The sequence below is a fragment of the Lutra lutra genome, chromosome 2 (genome assembly GCF_902655055.1).
Source record: "Lutra lutra chromosome 2, mLutLut1.2, whole genome shotgun sequence".
Taxonomy (NCBI): Eukaryota; Metazoa; Chordata; class Mammalia; order Carnivora; family Mustelidae; genus Lutra; species Lutra lutra.
This window is the reverse complement of record NC_062279.1, coordinates 142,020,521-142,040,718: the sequence shown is the minus strand read 5'-3', so window position 1 is coordinate 142,040,718 and position 20,198 is coordinate 142,020,521. Positions and strand designations below refer to the sequence as shown.

The 20,198-nt window shown below is 54.4% G+C and overlaps 2 protein-coding genes across 16 annotated transcripts in view; one reads left to right on the top strand and one right to left on the bottom strand.

Moving 5' to 3' along the window:
- CFAP99 (cilia and flagella associated protein 99) overlaps positions 1-19,418 on the bottom strand; it is a 36,150-nt gene extending 16,732 nt beyond the window's left edge. For both annotated transcript variants that reach the window (XM_047718660.1, XM_047718661.1), the window contains exons 1-4: positions 19,240-19,418; positions 11,426-11,553; positions 1,430-1,574; positions 510-604 (exon numbers count right to left, since the gene is read on the bottom strand). In XM_047718660.1, the coding sequence (XP_047574616.1) occupies positions 510-604; positions 1,430-1,574; positions 11,426-11,536 (351 nt within the window). In that variant the 5' untranslated portion in view covers positions 11,537-11,553; positions 19,240-19,418. The remainder of the gene's footprint in view (positions 1-509; positions 605-1,429; positions 1,575-11,425; positions 11,554-19,239) is intronic.
- Positions 19,419-19,609: 191 nt separating this feature from the next.
- Positions 19,610-20,198, top strand: part of ZFYVE28 (zinc finger FYVE-type containing 28) — a 108,938-nt gene continuing 108,349 nt past the window's right edge. For 6 of the 14 annotated variants that reach the window (XR_007125254.1, XR_007125252.1, XM_047718653.1 and 3 more), the window contains exon 1: positions 19,624-20,073. Coding sequence is in view for 7 of the 14 variants with exons in the window: in XM_047718653.1 (XP_047574609.1) it covers positions 20,035-20,073 (39 nt within the window). In the remaining 7 variants the exon portion in view is untranslated. Of the gene's footprint in view, positions 20,074-20,198 lie in introns of all 14 variants that reach the window. The other 8 variants (XR_007125257.1, XR_007125256.1, XR_007125258.1 and 5 more) reach the window with 4 other exon arrangements.

Here is a 20,198-nt window from a genome sequence, read left to right as displayed (position 1 = left end):
TGAGATGAAGCTCAGGCCCTAGCCCTTGGTGAAGGGATTGCCACGCCCTGCTGGGGGGCTTCTCTGTCAGGGGGTCCTCCAAGCTGAAGCCACACTCCAGCTTGGAGGGCCTTGTATAGTCAGGGGACCACTCCAGACCACTCAAGCCAGGCTCCGCAAAACCAGCTGGAAGGGGAGGCCACATGCTGCAGTCCCCAGGGAGAGCTTCATGTGGACAAGGAAATAGGACGTCTCTGTCTGGTCACTGCTCACTGCACTGTGAGCGGTGGGCCTTGGGGACAGGTCACTTACTGGGGGCAGGCCAGGCAGCACAAGAGTCGTGTGTCGGCATTGGCGTTTGGCTCAGGTTGTGATCTCGGGGTCCCAGGATCAAGTCCCGCATCAGGCTCCCTGCTCAGCGGGGAGCCTGCTTCTCCCCCTGCTTGTGTGCGTGTGCTCTCTCTCTCTCTCAGTCAAATAAAGTCTTAAAAGAACAAGGCAGAGACATAGGGTGGGTGGAGGGGCCTCACCTTGTGCATTTTGTCCACGGGCTGGGCCCTCACGATGTCACAGAAGAGCTGAAAGCCAAGCTCCTGCAGCTGGAACATGGCCAGGTAGCAGATCACTAAGGAGATAGGGCTGGTGAGCGTGGGGCCGACCCTGGGGGGTCCTCCTTCCGCCCCCCAGCACTGGATCTTGGGGGAGTCAGCCAGAGGCCAGGGCCTGACAGGTGCACCACAGGCCCCAGGCCCCACCACTGTCAGGGCAGCCGCTCCACCTGGCAGCCCGGGAAAATGACAAGATGACAGGATTGCAAAAATGAGGTCATGTCACACTGGTGAGCGTCCTGTGGTGTCCGCCCCACTTCCACACACATTAACTCCTCTGATGAGTTCTCAGAAATGCCTGAAGGCCCCCGGGTAGAAGTAAAATCATTTTGGATTTTTATTTGTTAATTCTGAGAGACCAAGTAGCCTCGAACCAACTGGAACTTGAACTCCCTGGGCCAGGTGAGGGCCATCCGAGGGACTGTTGGTTACACCAACAGGTAGGTGGGCCAGCGATGTGCAGTGGACTCGACCGGAGTGTCGTGGGTGTGGGCGGGACCCAGGAGCCAGCTCCGGACCTGACCTCTGGCCACCAAGCTCAGCGCCCCAGCACCCCTCAGTCCCCATGCCCTGTCCCCCGGGACAGGAGCCCTGTGCTCTTCAGTAGGCCCGGAGTCTGTGTCCATGTCTGTCAGGTGGACCCTGGCCCGTGCACTCAAGGGCATCCCTGAGGACCCAGTGAGTTGAGGGCCCATGGGAGACCCCAGAAAGCAGGAGTGCCGTGGAAACAGCAGGAACCTGAGGAGAGTCCGTGCACTCCAACTTCCCTAGGTCATCACTGCTGCTGCAAGTCTGGGGCCCTTGTCACAAGGGCTGCAGTCCTGGCCCGCAGGGACACCTACCCTGGAAGAGGCTGTAGTCGGCCCGTGGGCACAACCAGCCAGCCCGCACGTAGAAGGCATCCACCACCACGGCCAGCAGCTTCTGGTACTCGAGGCACCCAGACAGCAGCTCCAAAATGAATGCCTGCTTCTGGGGGCTCAGAGTCTAGGAGAGAAATAGCGGGAGGGGGTCACGGGCCAGGGCCAGGAGCCCCTCTGGGCAGGGGAAGAGCTCAGCCAGGGTACCGCCCCCATAGCTGTGGGCAGAGCCTCCCACCCAGCGGGTCCGCCCACCTCAGGATGTGGGCAGAGAAAGAAATAAACATGGAAATGATGCATTAAAACGAATGCCCCAAAAGGACAAATGTGTGATTTCACGAATGGGAGGTCCCTGGAGAAGTCAGACTCCCAAGACAGAAAAGCAGGATGCTGGGGGCTGGGGGCAGGGATGGGCAGCAGGGGCTTCATGGGGACGGTTTCTGTTGGGGACCGGTGGGGACTGCTGCGGAAGGTGAAGATACTTAATGCTGATGAACCTTGTGTTTAACATGGTTAAGACGGTGAAGTCTGCCTCACGTGTGTCTCACCACAATAAGAAAGATGAAGAAGCTCTTGTAAAGGTTAAAAAAGTAACCCCCAGAGAAATAAGAAAATGGTAAGGCAGCCTCTGGGGAACTCGTTGGGTATGCAGACCAGTAACGGGGGCAGAAGGGACGGACTGTACCTGTGGGAGGTCACACTGGGGAGACTGCAACACCTCGGGGTTGGTAACTGTGTCTGCACGCACTTATTCAAAAAAGGAATTGAGCTTTTGAAAATAAGAAGAATGAAAAAGGATGTCCAGGACTGCCCGCATGGCCGCACAGAGGCCCGGCATGGGGGAGGGGAGCAGGTGCTGAGGAGCCTTTCCTGCAAGCAGTCCAGGAACACGTTTCGGGCACCTTATACCCACCCCCCAACCGTGCCCTTCAGTCCAGCAATCACACTTGTGGGAATGGAAGGGAACCATCCAAAATGCAGGAGATGCCCACACACAAGAAAAGTTCAGGGCATTTGAGAAGAAAACTTTTTCAAGCGTTTCCCCCCCATCATCTGCTTTGTTCTTCTCAATTTGGAACGTTGGTGCTTTCTGCCTGTGTCTGGCGGGTCTCTGTCACTCGGCTCTCCCGTGCCCTAACTGAGCCTGCTGGGATGTCGGCCTCGCACGGTTTACATGGAAAGACAAAATGTTTTCCGTCAGTGCTGGAACGTATGTTCAGCTTTTCCACTTTAGAAGAAAGAAAAATAATCCTGTATCATCCTTGAACGTATGTCCAAGCTTTTCCACTTTGGAAGAAAAAAAAAATCCAGTATCGTCCTGTGCTGTGAAGTTTAGACTAGTTCATACATGTTGTATTAAACCTGCCATGTAGGGTGCCTGGATGGCTGAGTGGGTTAAAGCCTCTGCCTTTGGCTCAGGTCATGGTCCCAGGGTCCTGGGATCAAGCCCCACATTGGGCACTCTGCTCAGCAGGGAGCCACTTCCTCCTCTCTCTCTCTGCCTGCCTCTCTACCTACTTGTGATCTCTGTCTGTCAAATAAATAAAATCTTTAAAAACAAAAAACAAAAAACCTGCCATGTCAATTGTAATGTGAAGATTTTGTGAGCACTAGGCTGCTTGGGATGCCTAAAGGTATCTGGCCATATATGAAAGAAGTGTAGGGCAAGGGGAAAGGGTAGGAGCCTACATATCAGTGGCGGGAGTCGCTGTCTCCCGTGGGCTGGGGATGGCAAGTCTGCCATGTCCTGATGCCCCGAAGAACTGAGAATGCGGCCCCAAGATGATGAAGTAAAAGTTCAGACCAGCCCCTGACAGATGCAAAGCACATCAAAACAAACCCACCTGCAGGGTACCTGGGTGGCTCAGTAGGTTAAAGCCTCTGCCTTCAGCTCAGGTCATGATCCCAGGGTCCTGGGATCAAGCCCTGCATCAGGCTCTCTGCTCAGCAGAGAGCCTGCTTCCCTCTCTCTCTGCCTGCCTCTCTGCCTACTTGTGATCTCTATCTGATAAATAAATAAAATTAAAAAAAAAACCAGGAAAGTTTTTTTTGGGGGCCAATCTATTAGATACATTTTGGTATCTCGTTGTTTTAGTTTGAACTTTTTTCTTGTCAGTGAAATTTTCCTCTGTTTACCGGACATTTATTTGTACTTCTGTGAATTACCAATTTACATTCTTGGCTAACTTTTTATTGGGACAGTATTTTTCTTAATCATTTTTATGAGCTCTCTGTTTTATTTTAAGACTTTTATTTATTTATTTGACAGACAGAGATCACAGGTAGGCAGAGACGCAGGCAGAGAGAGAGGAGGAAGCAGGCTCCCCGCTGAGCAGAGAGCCTGATGTGGGGCTTGATCCCAGGACCCTGGGACCATGACCTGAGCCAAAGGCAGAGGCTTTAACCCACTGAGCCACCCAGGCGCCCCTCTATTTTATTTTTTTTTTTAAGGATTTTATTTGAGAGAGAGAGAGGGAGAGGGTGGACAAGCAGGGGGAGGGACAGAGGGAGAAGCAGGCTCTTTGTTGAGTAGGGAGCCTGATGCAGGACTCGATCCCAGGACCCTGGGATCATGTCCTGAGCCAAAGGCAGACGCTTAACGACTGAGCCACCCAGGCGCCCCATGAGCTCTTTATATAGTGAGGCAAAAAATGTGCGCTCTATTATGATAGTTATTTTTCTGAGTTTGTAATTTGTCCTTTAACTTTATATAAAGTATTTTTTGGCACACAGAGCACACAGAGGTTTCTCTTTTTTGGGGGGGGAGGGTCAAATCTATCTTTTCCTTCATGGTTTCTTCCTGTTTTCATGCTAAGAAAACAGAAATGAGACAGCCTGAGGGCTCCTGGACAAGCCATAGGACATTGGAGAGTCTGTGTCCCCCCACAGGTGTACATGGGACATCTGGTTGTTGTTTTGGCAGACGGTGTCATTCCCACTGGTACCACGGGGGCTGGAAGCCCAGGGACCATGTTCTTCAGGGGGCTCTGCGCCCAAGTTTGGTCCTGCCCTTACAGGAGAGACAGCACAGCAAGGGAGACGACGTGTCTCTTCCTGCCCCATTGGAGGTGACGCAGCCCCAGGCCGCTCCAGATTGGAGCTCTGAGCTTGAGCACCACCGTACTAAATCCCTGGCCCCTCTCAGTGCCTGGAAGGGCCCCTGGCAGCAATGTTCTCACACTCATAGTTCCTGCCGGCAGCCTGGCTCACGGGCTCTATTGCAGGCTCCTTGTCTCAGGGCCCATCCCTCCAGCCCAGTTTCTTCACTGTCTGCACACAGCCCCTGGGGCCCCTCACCCAGCCAGCCCTCCCTGGACTCCAGAAAGCTCTGTCTGCTCCTGGTCCTCCCCTCACCTGTCTGTCTGTGGCCATGCAGGAGGCTGGTCTCCTGGGCTTTGCCCAAACCTGCCCCTTCCCAGTCTTCCCAACCAAACACTCTCAGCTGTTCAGAAGAAACCCCCGATGGCTCCCTCTGCTCCAACCCAATGCCTCAGGGATGGCTAAGGGAGCCAAGCTGCTTTCTGGCTTCTCCTCTTGCTTGTCCTCTATTTCCAACCTGGCCACCAAGCAATTCTTTTAAAATAGAAGTGACATCAGACTGTCCCTCTATATAACCTTCCAGAAGGAGTCCTTATTGTAGCCAGTGAGTCTTCTTCTGAGTCCGTACCCAACCCTGGCCCCACTCCAGCCACACTGGCCTCCCTCTGCTTCTTTGGCATGTAGGATGTCCTCTCAGGGCCTCTGCACTGGCTGTTCCCTCTGCCTGCAATGCTCCTCCTTGCGCACTTGCTCCTTCACTCCCAGCAGGAGTGCTCAGGTACTACCTGACCTGGGAGTTGTTCCGGACCCCACCACAGTCAGACGTTGGCCAGCCCCCTTGCCCCTGCGCATACTGGCAGTTGATCGCCTGTCCCTGCGAGAATGTCACCCTGGTGCTCATGCAGCGGGAACACAACGTCCTGTCTCTGTGGGCAATGGTAGGGACCCAGAGACCTCGCTGAGCACAGGCTGGGTGCAGAGCGGGGTCTCCATCCAGCCAGGCTTCTGTGTCAGTTTCCCTGCACGGTCCCCTGATCCCTGGGCTGTGCCCACACTGGGCATTCATTGTCTGAGAAAGCCCGAGGAAGCCCGGGGCAGCCCCGCTGGCAGGCAGAAAAGCAGTGAGTCAGCGGGGCTGGAGTGAGGCTGATGACTCTGCAGGACGCCTGCCTCTGAGGCTCAGACAACAGTGACTCTGCTTCTCATTCATTACATCTGCGTTTGGGAAGTGGGAGTCTGTATTTTTAATAAGGTCAGAGCCTTGAGCCTGCGGCTGGAAGCCCTCATGCCATCATGCCCCAGGCAAGGAGGTCAGGCAGGGCTGCACAGGGCCCAGGGGTCCTGGAAGATGCAGAGCCAAGCAGTAAATGACACCCTGGCCCATGGGCTAGGCTGGGTCCAGGGCCAGGTCCTTGCCCCCAGGGAACCCAGCTGGTCACAGAGGGGAGACTGAGGCCTGGTGGGGTGACATGGGTCAGAAGCCGCTGAGCTCCAGACCAGGTCCTTCTGGCCGGGCTGGCGGAGGGTTGCTGGGGTTGGGTTGGCTGGGCTGACCAGGCTTTTCCTGAAAGGAGGTAGGGCCAGGCTGAGTTGCAGAGAGGGCCCCAATACCAGAGCTTACCCTTAACCCCAAGCTAGCCTTGGTCAAAGAACCTAGAGGGTGGTGGCCATCCTGGAGACACAGTGTTGTGATACCATTTTAGGCCATGGTCCAGTTCAGGACTTCCAAGTCCACGGCCCCCGGCTGGCCCCCAGGGAGGTCAGCCAGCCCTTGGATAAGAGTTTCATGGACAGTCCTGGGAGGGGACCAGGCCTGCGGGGCAGAGGACCCAGAGGCCTGCAAGCCTGCCCATGTTCCACTATCACCAGCTGCCTCCTACAGGAGTTCCCAGACCGGCTTGCCTGCCAGCACCACAGAGTTAGGGCAGGGCGAGGCCAGGGTCCAGGGCAGGAAAGGGGCCTGGGTGCGTATTTCAGCATGTGGCAGAATACCTAGGAGCCCTGGCCATCAGTGATGCCAAGACTGAAGCCAGGGAGAAGAGCAGAGAGAGAACGTTGGGGCTGCCAGATGTTGGCACAATCCCTTTTCCCTTTCTGCTGTCCAATAGAAGAATGCTATCTCATCGTGGATGGTGTGCTCGGCCCGAATTTTTTCCAGCCCCCTGCTGATGGAGCCATGTAAAAAAGGGCTTTAATCAATGAGATTTAATGGCAGATTGCCCGGTATAGCCTCCAAGAAGGCTCTTAGAAAGTTAGGCAGATTCACCTGGCACCTGCCTTGTGCTGTTTGCCTCTCTCCTCTTCTTACCTGGGATATGGATGCAATGCTGGAGGCAGGGCAGCTGTTTTGTGACTGCAAGATAGAGGTACATTCTAAGGAGCACCAAGCAGAGAGGAAGGAGAATGCATTCCTAATGGCACCAGGGAGCCGCTGAGCCCACCCTAGACCGCCTGTCTGCAGACTGCTTCCTATGTGAGCAAAGATACCTCTAATTTCTTCAAGCCATTGCTTTCTGGGATTGTCTCATAGTCAAACACTGTTTCCCAAAAGATACATGTTCAAGCAGATAGTTCAGACACAGAAACACATACTGTTTCAAAACCAAAATAAGAGAAATGTTGATTAGAACTACCCCGAGCGCCCTTTCGCACCTATTTGGCAACGAGGAAACCAGCTGCCAGAGCAGTGTGTAAGCCGGGCTGGTAGGGAACAGACACTCCCTGCCTGCCGAGGACACGGTCGGCTGGCTGGGTCTAGAGAGCTCACTAGGGCTCACTCCCTCTCATGGAGAAGCTGCCTCTTCTGGGACATGACCCCAGCTGCAGAGGCCCAGGCACACCCGTCAGCCCTGTGGTGCTTCTCACCCTGAAATACCAGAAAGGACCTCCAAGCCCATCAGCCGGAGATGGCTGTGTGATGGTCACAGCCGGCAGGAGGATGTTCTTGCATCCACAGACACTGAACAAGCTCCCGGGGAAGCTTCAGGGCCAACGGCCAAGTGCAGGACTGTGCGACCAGGGGCTACCAATGGCTAAAACTGTCCGAAAATTTTATACAAAAGTGACATTGTTTTTATATGTAAAAGATACCATGTAGATGTAATTTTTGACACATGTAGTGTCTCTGCGAGAGAGGCCTTCACGGTCTCTGGAAGGAACTACAGGATACTGGTCTCTGCTTGTCTCCCAGGAGGGCTGGTGGGGGAGGGAGAATCCTCCCTCACCAATGGACACAATTTTAGATGTTCCCAAGTGACATTAACTGTGGGGGGGGGGGGTCAGAGCTGGGAGCATGGGGTGGGGCAGAGGGTGGAGGGAGGAGCTCTTCCTCATTCCAGTCCCACCCTGAGGGCCTGTCCAGGGAACACAGGAGAACCAGGCTTTCTGGCCAGAGCAGGACGCCTGCTGGCAGCATGCCTGGTTGCTGGCACCATCACCCTCGTCCCCACCTGTCCCTGCCTTCCTTCTCCAGCTCCAGTCGGTTTCTCCATATCGCTCTCAGGCCACTCTGGAGACTGGTGCCTGGAGAGGCTCAGTCCCATGTCTCAGCACCAAATGTCTGAAGCGGTGACGGATCCCTGTGTGATCTATAGATCGATCTGCAGAGAGGAAGTCAGCGCACACTTCCCCCAGCCCACAAGTCCCTGGACCTTTCCCCACCCTTCTAGCCAGGATCCATCTGACCACCTCAGGTGCGCTCCTCTCCACCTGGTCCCCAGAGCCCAGCATTCTGGCAGCCACCCGGAGTGTGCCAACCTGGTGCCTCTGTCCTTGGCATCCTTTAGCAGGCTCCCTGTCTGTGCAAATGTCCTGGGGCTGCTTAACAAATTGCCACCCACTTTGCAGCTGAAAACAATAGGAATGACAGAATTCCAAAAGTGAGATGTTGGGAGATCGGTCCCTTCTTGGGGACCAGAGGGAGAGTCCATGCCGCGTTTCTCCCCTGCTTTGGGTGGTTGCAATCGTTCCAGTATCCATAGCTCATAGATGTATCACTAAACTCTGCCTCTGAGGTTACATGGACTTCTTCCTTGTGTCTCTGTGTCTGTGCCCAGATTTCCCTCTTCTTTTTTTTTTCTTTTTTATAAACTTATATTTTTATCCCCAGGGGTACAGGTCTGCGAATCGCCAGGTTTACACACTTCACAGCACTCACCATAGCACATACCCTCCCCAATATCCATAACCCTACCCCCCTCTCCCAACCCCCTCCCCCCATCAACCTTCAGTTTGTTTTGTGAGATTAAGAGTCACTTATGGTTTGTCTCCCTCCCAATCCCATCGTTTCATTTACTCTTCTCCTACCCCCTCAACCCCCCATGTTGCATCTCCTCTCCCTCATATCAGGGAGATCATATGATAGTTGTCTTTCTCCGATTGACTTATTTCGCTAAGCATGATACCCTCTAGTTCCATCCACGTCGTCGCAAATGGCAAGATTTCATTTCTTTTGATGGCTGCATAGTATTCCATTGTGTATATATACCACATCTTCTTTATCCATTCGTCTGTTGATGGACATCTAGGTTCTTTCCATAGTTTGGCTATTGTAGACATTGCTGCTATAAACATTCGGGTGCACGTGCCCCTTCGGATCACTACGTTTGTATCTTTAGGGTAAATACCCAGCAGTGCAATTGCAGGGTCATAGGGTAGTTCTATTCAGATTTCCCTCTTCTTACAAGGATGCTAGTCACTGGATTTGGGGCTCACCCTGAATCAAGGATGATCTTATCTCGAGATTCTTAATGATATCTGTAAAGACACTGTTTCTCAGTGAGGTCACATTCACAGGTAACCAGTGGTTAGGACTGCAACTTATCTTTTTTGAACCAAGATACCTGCCCTTCCCTGGACTGCTGGCTCGTTTGCATGCCAGGTCATTCTCTGTCAGGTGGCAGTCTTGAGCTTTGGTCCAACAAAAGCAGCAGATCGCACCAATTTTCTGACAGCTGGAGACAAGAGTGTGTTGTCCCAGCTGCCTGGACTCGAGGTGGACATTTGAAAGGATCTGGGGGCCCAGCTGCCTCTCTGCCCGGTGTGAGCATCTGTGCCCATCGCAGAGATCTCAGGCGGCTCTCCGGGGCGCGGATGCCGTGCTGATCTCCCTCCCCACAGAAACGCACACGGAGAGGGGTGGGCGGAATCACGCAGGGCTTGCCCATAATAATCTATTGGTTGTGGGGAAAAATGCCCCACACTATTTGTTGTAACAAACGCAACTTTCTGTAACAGTTGTTATTTAGAAATAAAGACAGTAACTCCACTGTTTGTGGTGAGCAGTGGGGGAAAGTTTTGGAGGGGCACAGGCAGGGGAGCTTCAGACACAGCAGGGACACCAAGGAGTCTTCTCAGAAGTGGAAGGTGTGACCCTCAAGGGAGGTCTTCCTTTTAGGACAAGAAGACTAACAGCGGTCATGGCTGCTGGGAAAGACCTGTGGCAGGCAGAAGCTCAGCCGTGCCCTGGAGTAGCCCAACGGGCCAGGCTGCAAGCAGGTGCTGGGGAGGCCAGTTCCTCCTGGGGCCGGAGCATTGTGGCCTGGCCACCTCCCCACCACACCTAGGCTCTGAGGGCAAGAGCTCGAAAGAGGGGTGCAGGGGCCTGGGGGGAGGAGTGTTCCCCAAGCCCTGCCCAGTCTTCTCCTGAGTGACACTGGGAGCAGGCCCTGGGTTAGCCGAGTCCCAAGCTTTCTCCTGTGGGAGAGGCTCTGGTTGCTGGAACCCCTCCAGCCTTTTTGTGTGCATACCGCCCAGGGCTACGGACTCTTCAGCTGTCAGTGCCCACCCACCCCATCCTGCCTCTACGTTTTCAGGCTGCCATACCACAGGCAGCCCATGAAGGAGGAGAATCCCCTACCACACCCCAAGGGAAAGGGAGTCCGTCTGTGGCCTGGGGCCCAGCAAAGGCTGCAGCTGAGCAGGTTGGGGGGTGGCGGAGGCGGGGCCTGGTCACAGCTGTCCCCCAAGGGGTGGGCGCTGAATAGCTCCCAAAGACCCTGGTAAAGCAATCAGAGGCAAACTCGCAGAAGAAGTCTGTGTCTTTCACACCACAGCCCAGCCCACCTTCAAGCCGCTGCAGGTGCAGTTGTTCTCGATGCTGGATGGTGATGGCGGGTGGCGGGCGGTGAGCTATCCCACAGATTTTCCAATGGGACCCATGTTCCCAAAGTCCTGAAGGCAGGTCCCCCGCAACGCACCATCCTGCTCCCTGGGCTCCGCCCTCAACAGATGGCCGGCGGACACAGGCCAGAGACCTTGATCCCAGCGAGGCCTCCGAGGGCTGCTGAGGGGGCAGGAGGGGCTAGAGCCACACCGCTCCCATCCTGGGATCCCGCTGAGTGGTCTCTGTACATGCTGGAAATGGGGGTGGGCTGCAGTTGGGGCAGAAAAGGACAGGGACCATCCTGGGGCACAGGGACAGAGCTGAGTTGCCAAGGGGAAGGTCCCTTGTTTCTTCCAGGTGTGGGTCACAAGAGGAAGGAGCGGTGGGGGTGGGGGGCTCCTTTGGGCCTCACTGCTCTGTGGGAAGCCAATTAGCCCACTTGCTGTCCATGCAGAGCTGCCCCAAGAAGGATGCCACTCTCCGGAGTGGTGGCCCATTCAAGGTGACTCTTCCCTATTTTTGGTTTGGGATAGTACTGCGCAGGCATGTCCTGGGTTGTGGAGGCCTTATTTCTTTTCACAACACTGGGGTGATACTCTGATCGCCAAGAGTGTCTCTTGAGGTCACACATGGTGACTTGCCCCTGAAGGGTCATCGTTGTGACCTACAGTGACACGAAGCACACCCAGGAGTTGTGCGCAAGGCCTCTCCCCAGGTCAGAAGGGAAGCAGCTGTGAGGAAGGAATTTAATGTTGTTTTGCTAGAAGGCAACTAGCTACATGACAGGTGTCATGGGCACGCCTCCCAGTAAGCCCCGAGCTGCCCTCTGGCCCTACCTGTAGGGCTGTGGACGTTGCCTCCAGGAACTGCTCAGGACTGTCCTTCTCAGGCTGAAATTTGTTCAATTGCTCAATGACAGTTTCAATGCATTTTCCATAGTAGGCCATCTTCCCAGGGCAGGACCCTAAAAGCAAACCACTCCAGGTCACATGCTCCATAGCCTCAGCAGGTGGCAAAGGCAGCCACAGATCCCTTATCCACAGACGGCCATCCCTGGCAAGCCTGGGGCCTCTCACAGTGAGGCGTGTTAGAGGGAAAGAGGAACCCCATCTGGGTGATCTCGGCCCACTTCCGGGACTGCATCCCTGCAGGCCTCTGCTATTTGCAGGGCCCAGGCTGGCCTTGGGGAGCCCTCACCCACAGCCCCTGGAGGGTCCTAGGCACCCCATGTGGCCCCAAGGCCTACAACTGTGCAAAGGTAGGGACAACCCCTGGGAGTGGGGGGAGCTCTGAGCATCTCTCAGCCCAGGTGGGGTTTAGTGACTGTCTAGGCAGCAGGCCTTGCTCAGAGGGGTGGGTAACCTAATCCCAAAAGGCTGGAGCAAAAAGAATCCTCGGGTCACCAGAGCCAACACCCCCATTTTAAAGACGAAGGACCCAACATCTAGAGAGAATGCACAGTTGGTAAGTAGCCAGACCTGGTATGGGCACTGAACATTCCAGAAACATACTACCTCCAGGAAACCGATTTGCCCAGAGACCCTCTCTGGGAGACCTTGGAGAAGCTGTTTGGGGTGGGGCTGGGCCCCCAGGAACCAGTTCGAACAGGTAACCCCCAAATTGTCCTTGGAGGGGGGTAGACAGGCCCAGCAGGGGCTCCATCCCCACCCGCCGGCCCCTGCTGGTCTTCCCAGGCACCTGTTGTTGGCAGAGCCAGGCTGCTAGTGCCCTAGGGACCATTGAGGCACCTCTGTTTCACCCCCAACAAATTGGGATGGCTCTAGATAGCAGCCCCCAGCCGAGGCCCCCCAGGGGAGACAGAGCAGAAAAGCAAACTGTCACTAGGGTCCCCAGGGAGACGGCCTATCTCAGCCGATGTGGCCACTGGCTGAGTCCCTTAGCGCTTTAAGGAGAGTGAGGACCAAATACCACTGGACGCCTCAGAGAACCTCTGACACAAAACACTGAAGCAAGCCAGTGAGAGGAGGCGCAGAGTTCAAGCCCAGATTCAAGCACACCCTCTCCCAAAGACAAGCCATATTGGATCTGAGGAACGAGGAACCACGGCGGAAAACGGAGTTCTTGCAAATGAAAATATTTAAATACAAGGGGCAGAAGGTAAAGTTGAGAAAATCTCCCAGAGAGCAAAAACAAAACAAAACAAAACAAAAAAAACCCGAAGTCCAGGGGCCATGGAGGGCTCAGTCAGTTAAGCCTCTGCCTTTGGTTTTGGTCACGATCCTGGAGTCCTGGGATTGGGCCCCATGTTGGGCTCCCTGAACTGTAGGGAGTCTGCTTTTCCCTCTGTCTTTTCCCCACACTTGTGCGTTCTCTCGCTCTCTCTAATGAATAAACAAAATCTTTTTTTAAAAAAGATTTTATTTATTTATTTGACAGACAGAGATCACAAGTAGGCAGAGAAGCAGGCAGAGGGGGAGGGGGGGGAAGCAGACCCCCTGCTGAGCAGAGAGCCTGATGTGGGGCTCCATCCCAGGACCCTATGGTTATGACCTGAGCCGAAGGCAGAGGCTTAACCCACTGAGTCACCCAGGTGCCTAAATAAACAAAATCTTAAAAAAAAAAAAAAAAAAGATGAAGATGCAGAAAGTAGGAGAAAAGCACACAGAAAACCAGAGAACCTCTCCAAAAAGTCCAAGTGCCAACTAACAGGCACTCCAGAAAGAGAAGAGGGGAATCAGGAGAGAAGATGTTCCAGAAAGGAAGGATGGGTTGGTTTCCTGGTAGACGGGGCTCCCAAGTGACTTTTATCACTGAGGAAGAGAGCAGGTGGCCTCAGAAGGGACAGAAGTTTGGAGTGGCCTCAGATTACCCAGCAGGGAATCCATCCTGACCTGGACAGAAGGATGGCATGTGCAGACAGGCAAGGCCCCACACCCTTCCCTGTAGGGGCAGACAAGGGACCAGAAAGCAAGAGAATTTCTAGGAAGGTGACAGCAGGTGGCAGGCCAAGGACATCAGAACCCAGTACACGGGGCTCAAGCAGGAGCCCTGCACCTGGCATGGTTCTGAGTGGGTTTTACCGAGTGCTCAGGGAAAGAGGCTTCGACACTGCCCTGGTCAAGGTCAGGACCAGTCTGCATCCTCTCCCATCTGCTGGCTGCATCCCTGGGCCCCTGCACCACCCAGCCCTGCAGGCCTGATCTGGGGCTGTCCCCTCAGGGGCTGCTCCTGGGCCCAGCCCTAGCTTTGCAGGGACTGAAGCCAGCAGGACCCTCTCTTGTATTTGACTAGGAAAGTCCTCTCGAAATAGGGAAATGCCCTGAGACCAGCCAATGGTCCTACAGAAACCAAGGCAAACTGCTGAAGGTAACGGCCAAGACCTGTGGGGGACTCTGGTGTGACACAGCCCTATTTCTACAACTGGTCTTGCCCCAAAGTGCACATGAATGATCAGTACCAAGGGAGCGAGCTCTGGGCACGACCTGAAGGAATCTCTGAGCCAAAGGTGGCACTGAGGGGCGTGTAGCCAGTTCCTTTTCTTGGTGTGGGGCCTGGACTTTAGGGAGGGGGTCTGCCCAGGACCCAGCTCTGAGGGACCCCTTCCTCGGGTCTGGCTTGCAGTGACAGGCCTCAGGGGCCATGAAGGAAACACTGACTCTGGTGAAGTCCTGGAAGAGATTTATTTCCACCATTTGCAATCTTTGCCCTAGCAAGATTGGGTTTTTCTCCGCCTAATGCAGCTGATGGACCCAGGAACACTTTATTTTATTAGGTAGGTTCTGTGCCCAGTGTGGGGGAAAGGCAGGAGGACCCAAGGCCCCTGGTAGATCAGACAGGGGCGGTGCTACCCTCTGAGGGAGGGAGGTTTGGGGAGGAGTGGTCTCAGGTCAGGGGAGTCTCCTACCACTAACAGCTACCATGAACAAATCCCTCCAAGTTCCCAGCTCTTAGGGGACCCTTCCTAGCCTAGAATCCCAGACCCTGAGCCCTCTTCCTGCTTCCCCTGCTTTACCCCAGCTCTGTCCACCCAGGCTTCTCACTGGCTCCCACACCCCTGACATGTGTCTCCCGAAACTTGAACACTCTTTATCCTCTCCCTGGTGAGCTCCTAGGCATCCCAACAACACCGGGTGCAAACACAGCCTCTGTGGAGGCTGGCTTCCTCCTCCCCCAAGCTTGTCCCTTCTCTGTGCCTTCTCTGAACTCATCCAAACTTGTGTGACGCCCCCGTGAGCAGCTGGAGCAGGGCCCTGCTTTCCTGCCTCTGAGTCCTGGCCCTTGCCGGAGCTGGTCCCCAGCCAGTGCTGCAGCTGTGTCTGCGGGGTGAACGACAGGGCACAAAAAGATGCCAGAAGGTCCAGTACCCTAACCGGTACTCGTAGTTTTAATCTGAAAGATGGGTTTGACACCCAGAGATAGATCTCCCCAAAGATCATATTAGTGTTTTTTAAAACCTGTGCTCCCACAGATCCTATAGTTCAACAGAATTCAGTTATATTGTTTCATTTAAATGGAGGATAACAGATATGACAACATTTACTAAGCAAGTAGATGTGGATGAGAACAAACCCCTTGTGCAGTTGGGGATTGAGCCTCTCTGCCTGACTCGTGAGAACATCTCAGGGGGAGCCATTCCTGGGTGAAAGAGGCACCATGCCAACATAATAAAGGCAAATAACACTCACATATTCCAGAGCTCACAAGGAAATGAGTGCAACAAGTAAAAAGTCCGTCTTTATAGAAACAATGTTAAGGATGCAGTATCTTTTATCCCTTCTCCCGGCTGTCACTTGGGGGCGCTGTCCCTGGATGGGATCTGGCCCTTGACCCTACCATCCTGCCTCTGCTCTGAACACAGTTCAGCCTGGAGGAACCAAGAACAGTCAGAAAAGTGCTCCCTCCCTCCAGCAGCTGATGTGGGCAGTCTGCATGCAGGGGAGCTGCTCCAGGGTGGATGACTTCCCTGCCCTCCCTCCTGTCCTGGAGCTGGAACATTCCAGAGAAAGCATGCTCCTAGGGGCCCTTTGGTGAGGACACAAGTCCAAGAAGAGCAAGGGAACCACCCAAGCTGTCCCCCAAATCCAGAGCTGGCCTGGATAGAACAAACTGGAAGCTATGACGGCATAAGCCAGGTGGTGGCTGCAGAAGGGAGTCTGTGGGGGGTTGTGGGGAGGAGAGAGGGGTCCCTGGTTCACTGTCAGGCCCAGAGCTCCTGGGCCAGGGGATCTGCACCCTCACCCCAGCAAGGAGCCGCTACACCAAGAAGGTGGACATCAGGAAAAGAGACCTTGGAGTTTTGCGTTCTCACTGAAGTTGGCCTATGAGCTTAGGCAGTATGATCACATGTCTGGGTGGGAGACAGGTAGTAAAGTCATCTGATTCTGATACATGCTCTTAGCTCCTCAGCTTTGTTTTAATGGGGGCAAAACCAGAGGTGTGGGAAGTGGCATTTAATTCTCAAGATTTAACTCCCCTAATCAAGACTTGACTGTCTCATATTTAAGGAAACTTTAAAGGTGGGCTGGACCAAAGCTTCTCTTTTCTTAGCAAATCCTTTATAGAAAGAAATGAGACTATAGGAGGTTTAAATTCCATCAGACACAAACCAGTTCAACAATCTCAGCCACTAGAGAGCCTTCATTTCCATAGATACCAAATGTGCATTAATTCATATATATTCTTTCCCTGGCTTTTGAGCCTGAGTAAAATTCTCTGAAGGATTTTTGCCAAGTCATGCTGTGAAGGCTTGTGCTCTAAGTACAGACCCCCATGGCAGGTTTTGCTGGTTGCTTTTTAATCTCCAGTCCCCCTTTCCTCCTGAGTAACAAAGCACCAAGTTTTAGTTGGGTTTATTGCTGCCCAGCGGGAAGATGACATTCTCCTGCCTCTGCGGCAGCTGGGTATGCCATGAAGGTGTGAGATTTTGGAAAATTCTTTCTAAAAAGGCAGAGGCATACATGCTTTTTCTCTTTCCCATCCTGCTGCCTGGACTCAGAAGTGATGGCAGGAACTTGGGCAGCCATTCTGGACTGTGAGGAAACATGTTCAAGATGGCAGAGGAGGAAGAGAGAAGAACCAAGTCCCTGGTGGCTTTCTGTAGCTGCTATATCTTCCAGGATTGCCTCCCCACTAACCTCCTTTATGGAAACATGAATGATCTTATTGGGCCACTATGATCTTGGGGGTTTTTGTTACATGTAGCTGAATCTAATCTTTAAAAATTTTTAAAAATATGTTATTTATTTATTTATTTATTTTTTAAGATTCTATTTATTTACTTGTCAGAAAGAGAGAGAGAGAAAGCACACAAGCAGGCAGAGAGGCAGGCAGAGGCGGAGAGAGAGGCAGGCTCCCTGCTGAGCAAGGAGCCCGATGTGGGACTCGATCCCAGGACCCTGGGATCATGACCCGAGCCGAAGGCAGCGGCCTAACCCACTGAGCCACCCAGGCGTCCAAAAAATATGTTATTTATTTAAGAGAGAGAGAGACAGAGAACATGAGCAGGGGAGGGGCAGAGGGGGAAGCAGTTTCCCCAAGAGCAGGGAGCCCGATGTGGGGCTCGATTCCAGGACTCTGGGATCATGATCCAAGCCAAAGGTAGCCACTTAACCTACTGAGCCGCCCGGGTGCCCCTAAAAAGTTTTAAAAGATTTTTTTATTTTAGGGAGAGAGAGAGAGAGAGAAAGCGAGAGCGAACATGAGCAAGGGGAGGGGCAGAGAGAGAGAGAAAGAAGCAGACTCCCTACTGAGCAGGATCCAGACACAGGGCTCTATTCCATAACCCATAAGATCATGACCTAAGCCAAAGCCGAGTTGATGCTTAACCAACTGAGCCGCCCAGGCACCCCTAGCTTAATCTTAAGATTAAGAACCTAATCTTTTTTTTTTAAAGATTTTATTTATTTATCTGACAGACAGAAATCACAAGTAGGCAGAGAGGCAGGCAGAGAGAGAGGAGGAAGCAGGCTCCCTGCTGAGCAGAGAGCCCGATGCGGGGCTCGATCCCAGGACCCTGAGATCATGACCTGAGCCGAAGGCAGCGGCTTAACCCATTGAGCCACCCAGGCGCCCCCTAAGAACCTAATCTTAACTGATACACTCACTTCCCTGAAGCCAGCCTTCCTCCCAAGCACAGTTTCAAACTGGGAGGCATGGGGGGGAAGCCTCTGCACAGCAGCAACAGCCCCAGCCTTGGAGTTGGCCAAGGACAGAACCATAGAGAGCAGGCACCCAAGTTTCTATCCCGAGTTCTTATGCTAGAAGCACTGGCTGGGGGAGGAGCGGGTCTTACGGGGGAAAGATGGAGAGTCCATTTGGGCATGTTGAGTTTAAGGGGACTTTTTAGATTTCCACTGGCAAAGAATAGGTAACGGGGTCTGCAGTCCCAGGGTGATGTTCAGGCTAGAGATAGAAGTTTTGGAAAGGTCAGGAGAAAATGGTTTTTTATCAGACTGTGTGACTGCAGAAAATCACCCAGGGAAGGAGTGAAGAGAAGAGCTTCCAAGGACTGAGTCCTGGAGCTCTTGTGTTAGGAGGCTGGGAAACAGAGGGGACTCCAGCCAAGAAGACTGAGAAGGAGCAAGAGGAGCAACAGGAGGAGAGGCAGGGAGTGTGATCTGTTCCAGTCAAGCAAGGTGGTGTGTTCAGGAGGCAAGCACTCGGCCGGGCTGCCTGCTGCTGACAGTTCCAGGAAGAGATGGGGATCTGATCACTGGACTTAGCAATATTGGGGTCAACGATGACTTTGATGAAGAACTTTGGAGGAGGAGTTGGGTAAAAATCTGATCAGAGTGAAAAATCAGACCTGGAGCCCACAAGAGTGGGCTCCAGAAAGAAGATGCAGAAGAACTGAAGATAAGAGGCAACCCAGGGTGGGTGGGTAGCGTGTTTGCTCCTGAGCAGAGCAGCGATTTGGTAATAGCTGGAGGGAATAGGGAAGATCATCCAGGCACTCAAAAATGAACATGGCCCACCACCAGCACACAAGGAAATCTCCGAGGCTGCCTGTGCCCAGTCTCATTGACTCTCATAGACTAAAGAGGTCAGGGACCCAGAGCCATCAGATCACGTAGCCCTGGGACCACCGATAAATAACAGAAGTCTCAGAGAGTAAGTTCTCTACCAAGGGAGACATTCCTTCCATTTCCTGCACCCCAAATCTGCAAATTTCAGAACACCGCGAGAGAGGTGCTGGGTGGGGTCAGGGGAAAGTGCGAAGCTGCTGGGGGACTGCTGTCCTTGATCTGGACCCTCTCCTAAAGCCAAGAGCATAGCAGCATCTTCTCCCTCAGTTTCTCCAGCTGTCAATGGGAATTTAAGTTTTTTGTATTCAACACGTTTGTTTTTAGCTCTTTGCTTGATACATAATAGATTCTTAGATTTGGTGATTGTCTTTATGGATCCAAATTAGGGCACGGTTGGGGGAACTAGTGAATATGGTAGAAAAATCTTTATAAAAAGCACGGTTTATTGTAGCGATTAAAAAGAAAACAAAAGCACAGTTAACTTTAATCAAGAAGCTGGGAAGAAGCCCAGAAAGGTGGTCAGCGAAAGCAAGATGAGAAGCAAAAGGAGGATGAGCACCGCCTGCGGACCATGGGAAGCTGCTGGAGAGAGGCGCTGGTGCTGAGGAGACGCGCCTCGCCCTCCTCCCTTTCGGTTCCCTACCTGCTTCCTTCCCACCTCCAACCTGCGGGCCGGTTTCGCGGGCGCTCCTGCCGCCCAACCTCCCGTCCCACTCCACCCGCAGCCACAGCAGATGCCAGGGCCAGCGGGTGCGGCAGTTCTCACAAATCCAGGCGGGTCCCCCCACTTCACGCCTGCTCAGCCGGGACCTCCGTCACTAGCCAGGACAGGGGATGTGCTCAAGGGCGCAGTTTGGACGTCGTCACCTAGCAACCGGCTTGCACGCTCAGGCTCTCCCTGCGGAAAGACTACAAGCCCCAGAATGCACAGCGCCCCCTGCGCCGGCAAGGGCGGCGCACCCAGGGCCCCGCCTCCCCGCAATGCCCATCGGGACTTGTAGTTTTTCGCCGTTCCCGGGAGCGCTGGGTCGCCCTCGGGGAGCGCGCCTCGGGCGGGGCGCGGCACGGCGCCGCGGGATTGGGCGGGCGGGCAGGGGGCTCGCGGCGCGTCGGCGCATGTGCAGCGCGCGGCGCGGTGGCCGGCTAGGCGCGGGGTGTCAGCGAGCCGCGAGGAGCCGGTGCCCCGGTGCCCGTGTCTGTCCGCCCGCCGGTTCGCCTGCTGCGGGGTTGCAGGTCCGCCCTGCGCGCCGCTAGCGGAGCATCTCCGACCGCGCACCTGCTCGGAGCACCTGTCCGCCACCCTCCGCCAGGCCCCGCGCCGGGCTCCGCTCGCGCCAGCCGCCCAGGCACCGCGCGGGCCCCGGCCCGGCCCTGCCCCCGCGTCCGCCCCGCGCCGCAGCCGGGCGGGGCGCAGCGCTGCGGAGGCGAGGGCCGCGGGGCCGGGTCCGCGCGGCGCGGCGATGATGAACAGGTTCCGAAAGTGGCTGTACAAACCCAAGGTGAGCGCCCGCCCCTCCTCGCGTGACTGGCCCTCTCTCGCCTGCCGCGACACCCCCGACCTCCACGTCGCTACCCGCACGCGCGGCCGCGGGACCCCTGCGGCGGGTCCCGACTCTCCCACCCC